Here is a 6,000-nt window from a genome sequence, read left to right as displayed (position 1 = left end):
TGATAACTCTGTCCTGCAGGAGCAGCAGGTGGTACTGTAACTGGAAGAGAAAAGTGACAGATAAGCCCATTACGGTGACAAATAGTGTGTTTATGCTCAAGTAAAACTGTTTAAATTTGTGTCTTAAATGTTCCCCAGTTGCTGATCAAAAGGAGATATCAAACATCTTTGGATGGGGCTGCCAGGAGTTTTCATTTCAGTATAACCTGCTGTACTGTCCTAGAAAGGCAGCAACGAATAATAGAGAAACACAGATATTACATTTTAAAAGATTTGCACAAGCTTTAATGATTATTTAAATACTTTAAACACAATACAAAAAACCCATAAACTGTTCTTTTTGCAGCTTTAAAACTTGTTGAAGCTGGTTCTGGTCTTTGTACTCCCGTTCATAACTGGGGCTCAAATATGTGTTTTAACAGTGCACATCTTATCTATGTATTGTACTGTGCACAGGTCTTAAGCCACCCCTCATTTCTTTATATTTTGTTGGCAAAACTATAAAAAATTCAAACAGATGCAGCAGTCTGCTGATTTTTTTTTTCTAATGAGCTTGAAGGTCAATCTTTGACATAAACATCTTTATTTTTCAACACAGTTAGGCTGTGTTGAGCAAATTGTCTTGAAATGTCATTAAACAGTCTTCAAGAATAGTTCTCCAGTCTTTAAAAAGGACAAAAGCTGTTCCAAAGCTCTTCTTCAGATGTTGGCTGCCCTTTGTTCCATTCTCTATCAAGATGATCCCACACTGCTTCAGTAAAGTTGAGGTCCAGGCTCTGGTGAAGCCAATGTATGATACTATTCCATTCAGGCGTTAAAATTAGCTGGGATGATCTCAAATAGCATTCTGGCACCATCAATTAATGACTAGTTACATCTAATAAGCAGACTACTTTTAAATTAGTTTATTTTTTATTTTGGTGCAGTCTTTTTCAATATGAATAAATGACAACCCATTGCCTACTTACACCATCATCACAACCCCTTTTTCTTCTCATGCATTCATGTTACAGATATCACAATTCTCAGCATCTAGTTAGCATTAGAAGCAAACATATACAGAGTAGTGGTTCTTTAATCAGCAGGTAATTTCAAATGCAACATGACGTAACACGTTGTGCAGTTCATCGTAAAGCGTCTGTGGCACCTAAAGGTACAGTTGGTGAATTCCAGAAAGAAAGAAAGAAAATGCTAAAACAGGAAAATTAGAGGTTATGTGTTAAAAAAGTAAACATTTTACGTCAAAATGTACATATTGAATGATGTTTTCATCTTAAAAATCGTATTATAGTAGTTAATAACTCAAAGATTTCTTTCATCGGGCTTTGTGACTCAGCCTTACTATTTTTTTCATAACTAGATTTCGTGTTTCTTTTGTCAAAAATTGACTTCCATACATCTCACGAAGCAGTTACGTTTCCTTTAAACGCCCCACATTCAGGTGGACCGTAAACCTCACACGGGGCGGTGCTGCGTTCATTGCCCCCTCCCCCCCTCAAACCACGAGGCTCGAGTGTTGACAGGCGAATAACCGCCCATTGGCACCTAGCTTTCATCCGCCTGATCCACCTCACCGAAAGACAAAGCCCCCTCTCTCCGTCCCTAGTAAATGTGAACGCCAACCGGTAAAACCACCGTCTGAAGTAGCTCTTTAATACAACTACACCGTTGTAGTTGTATTGTACAAAGTTAACATTCTGGGCCGAAATCTGGCTTTCAAAGGACTAGGGCCGGACGGGAATTCCGCCCTCCTGGCAGTCCTCAGCACGGAGCTTGCCCCGCAGACCCCGCCTTCTCTTAATTTGTCAACAAAGGGGTTTGACAAGCTCGCCGAAGCCCTGCCCCATGTTGCCATAAAAGGATGATTTGGCCATACACGGCCAACAATCAGACCGTGGGTAACCTTTTCCGTTCCCCATCCCGTTCATATGGTGCGTTGACTTCCTCCGTCGCCGTTAAAGCGGAGCTATCATGGCGGAGCGCGTACAGCAGCCCCCAGCCAAGCGGCTCTGCTGTAGACCGGGCTACGGCTCAACATGTAGACAAGGCCAGCGGGCCGCGGGGGCGCCGTGCGGCAGCTCGGGAGCCACCCAGGGCGAATCGAGCAGAACCCAGAGTCCGGAGACCCTCCTGGACATCGCGGCGAGGAAAGTCGCTGAGAAGTGGCCGTTTCAGAGGGTAGAGGAGCGTTTCGAGCGGATCCCGGAGCCCGTCCAGAGACGGATCGTGTACTGGTCTTTCCCGAGGAGCGAGCGTGAGATCTGCATGTATTCGTCGTTCAACACTGGCGGGGAGGAGATCGGAAGTAGCGGGGAGAGCGGCGACGAGACGCGGCTGCCTTTCCGACGGGGCATCGCTCTGCTGGAGAGCGGCTGCGTGGACAACGTACTCCAAGTCGGTGAGTGATGTGGCGATACTGGGCTCTACGGACAAAAATGAAACAACCGGACAATTTCAGTCGAGAACAGAAAGAACAAGAGGAGAAATTTAATGTCGGTGCGCGAGAATGTGTCGATTAACACGAGGAGGTAAAGTGACAGGGTTTGACAACAAAGGGCGACAGACTCGCGGAGAGGCTACAATGGGGCTTTAAATCTGCTGGGTGCATGAATGGGAATGTGTGACTGAGGCATTTAAATCCTGTTTAGCTCGGGGCTAGTTTGAATGTGAAAAAAAAGCCTTAAAATACAGACTACGCTGAAAATAAAACAAAAGAGGATTTTCCCCCACATCACACCTCAGCAGCGTCAGAATGAACTGCGAAACTTTGTCATATTAATGACAAATAAAACGATTTTACTGTCCTCCGGCTGGCTTGGATCACTTAGTGACTGCGTTGACGTGACTCGGGGAAGAAGCATTTAGTTGCGTTAGAGCTTTATTTTTTCTGTATCACATATCATGAGAAAGGAGCCTGTTCAAATACCGTCTGACCTTTAAAATCTGTTTTAAAAGATTACATAAAACTATTGAGTAATAAGGGAAGTGTTCAGCTGGGTTGGGTCCCAACTGACACACATTACATTTGAATGAGTTGTTCTTTGTAGCACAATTGATATGCTGTTGAATAATAATGATAGTTGAGCATGCATTGTGGCTTTGACAGCCTGCATACAGTTTGATCAGCATTGTGTAGCAGTGAGAAGCTGATAAACACGACCTGCTGCACTGGAAAGGAGACAAGTATGCACTATTGATGTCTTATATTTAGATCTAGAGGAATGACGGGAAGGTTTTAGAGTTCTGTTTTTTTTAAAAGGCAAGAAAAAAAGTGTATATATATACATTTTTTTCTTTTTTATGAAAAGAAGCTGAGAATTACCGTACGTGATCTTGTTTATAACCCATTGAGAGCTAGTGAAACAGGAACAGACACCTGTGTGCTTGTGCTTGAGAACTTTAGTCCACCAGCAGCATGAATCAGTGCTTGATTTAGTGTCATTTTTCCCCTCTCTGAAGAGGTTCTTTGAGATTTTAATTACCCAGCACACATATCAAATGCCCAGCATTTCCATTGTGAGTTTGGCACTTTGTTCCTATTTACATGTTCATTTGTGTCTTTCAAGCGTCCTGTTGCCAGCAAAAGAAGAGCAAACAAAAGCATCTTTTCACTCCCTTGTTAAGTAGAAGAGGTTTGGAAAGAGAAAGTATACTGGCACGGAGATTCTTCTTAAATGGGCCATGATTCACACCAGTCTACAGCCAGTTTAGGTTGTGTCTTTGTGCATATCTGAAGATCTCACTTTAATGAAGACAGCCCTCCGTTTGGTCAGCGGGGAAGCTGTGACCGTGCTACAGTTTGTCACCTGTGAGTTCATGAATCTCTGAGGGCTGTAATCCCATTACTCCATGTGCTTAATTTGAATTGTAATGGAATCTGAGTGCTTGCATGATCCATCCCTCGCCTACCCCCCCCCCCCCCCCCCCCCCCCCCCTCCACCGTCAAATGCAGGCGGTTCATGTGGGCATTGTGTATTTGTGAATACGCACTCACAACACATTCCCCTGCCAAAACAAGAGGCCTATGTTCCCAGATATTGGGAAATGTTTCTGCAGGAATGAAACTGAATCTGGGCTCGATGTGCATTCTTACAAAGAGGAATAACAGTAGTCCGCACATCCCAAACGCTCACACACACACAGGGAGGCTTTCTTGGCTGATTGCACCCCAGCTTGGAATTTGCTGGAAAAATAGAGCCAAGAAGTGATAAATAAAAGATGTAATCTCCCCACATGTGGGCTGCACCGGAGGAGGAAGGTTTTCTTGCAGCAGACCTTGAGGAAATGAATTGGCACACATGCGCTGCGGAGCCTCACGCTCCACAACAGACCTGCACTGTTAATCTGAGCAAAGATCAACTTAGACATTTTTTTCTTGACAGTGTAGCTTCTCAGGTGTAGACCTGATGACTGCTTTATTACCTTTTTGTAGTCTATATCGTAGTTTGTGGTCATTTTATTGAACTGCTCCAGATGACCTGTTGAGCTACAACACAGTTATCTTCTGTTACAAATTGTAAATTACAGTTTAAATTATTATCTATGTGAAAGTTATCAGTGATGAAAAATGCCCCTAATTTGGCTTTTCAAAAACCAAGTAACAGATATTCTGATATGTTGGGGTTAGGTTTAGGGTCAATGTTTCAGGTTACTGTTTAGGATTAGATTTATGGTTACGGTTTAGGTTTGAGGGTTGAGTAGGTTTAGGTAGGGTTTGAAGGCTAGTTGTTAGAAGTAGGCTAGGAGGGTCAGGGTCTAATTCAGTTTGCGGTCAAAAGTCAGAAATGCATCCTGTGTGAAGAAACTACAATTTGTTCAAAGAGTCGTTATGGAACAAGAAAATAGACGCAGAAAGGGAACAGAAAGTAGAAGACATTAGAAGTAGTATTGTTGGGTAAACGTTGTGAATACCCGTTGTTCGACACAACCAGCCAAAATTGTGCCAATATGTAGTCTACACCCCGTCATTGGTCTGTTGTACTAGCTTTGATTTGATTGGTGAAATCCCTCATCGTTAGAGGCTGTAGGCACCTTTTCCAGGAACACAAAGCAGGTTCAGAGGGAGGGTGATGTTGCTAATGACCATCAATTCTCTTTTAATTGGTTTTGATGTAAAATTAATCAGACTCACGAGTTGATATAATAATTTTGTGATAGCTTCAATTGCATTGTCAGCACTGAATGTTGCCAAAGCAGCAAAACAACCGAGAACTGCCACAGCTGCTGTAATGCTGTTGTTGTTGTTGCGTTAGCCTTTGCTGATCAAGTTTATGATGCTAATAGCAATGCTTGAGAAGGTAACACTGCTTATTCTATTGCTACTTGTTGTCTTCTTCAAGTTTAACCAGTTAGCATTGTCACATCCAGTAGTTCTTCATGCTCGGAGGTACCCACTGCAAAGTGGAGCCCTGAAAATGCCCCCAATAGTAGTGTCTACATGCCAACATTGTAAAGCGAGCTTGCGGATATTGTATGCTAACGTTTTATAATTAGAACTAAACATAAAGGGCGACCGTGGCTCAGGGGGTTGGGAAGCGTATCTGTAACCGGAAGGTCGCCGGTTCGATCCCGGGGCTCTCTGTCCTGGTCGTTGTGTCCTTGGGCAAGACACTTTACCCTACTTGCCTACTGGTGTTGGCCAGAGGGGCCGATGGCGTGATATGGCAGCCTCGCTTCTGTCAGTCTGCCCCAGGGCAGCTGTGGCTACAACCGTAGCTTGCCTCCACCAGTGTGTGAATGTGAGAGTGAATGAATAGTGGCATTGTAAAGCGCTTTGGGTGCCTTGAAAAGCGCTATATAAATCCAATCCATTATTATTATAAAGAAATGCTGAAAGTATTTTTCATGGGTTTTGTAGTTAATAATTTGGTTTAAAAGTCCAAATTAATAGATTACCTTGTGATGGTATTAGATCAAGTTGAAGGCTCAGCAGATTTATTTATAGATCATCCTATAGGGGAAAAATATAATATGAGTACCCTGACAGAGGGATCAGGGGAC

General features: G+C 43.2%; 1 protein-coding gene across 1 annotated transcript in view; it reads left to right on the top strand.

Annotated features, from left to right (window-relative positions):
- Positions 1–978: 978 nt before the first annotated feature.
- LOC308392661 (zinc finger SWIM domain-containing protein 6-like) overlaps positions 979–6,000 on the top strand; it is a 52,111-nt gene continuing 47,089 nt past the window's right edge. Inside the window, exon 1 of the mRNA XM_080875815.1 lies at positions 979–2,398. Coding sequence (XP_080731941.1) covers positions 1,972–2,398 — 427 coding nt within the window. The 5' untranslated portion in view covers positions 979–1,971. The remainder of the gene's footprint in view (positions 2,399–6,000) is intronic.

This window comes from Rhamphochromis sp. 'chilingali' (assembly GCF_963969265.1).
Source record: "Rhamphochromis sp. 'chilingali' genome assembly, chromosome: 2".
NCBI classification, from domain to species: Eukaryota; Metazoa; Chordata; class Actinopteri; order Cichliformes; family Cichlidae; genus Rhamphochromis; species Rhamphochromis sp. 'chilingali'.
The sequence above is the reverse complement of the archived record's forward strand: the minus strand, read 5'-3'. Positions and strand labels throughout refer to the sequence as shown.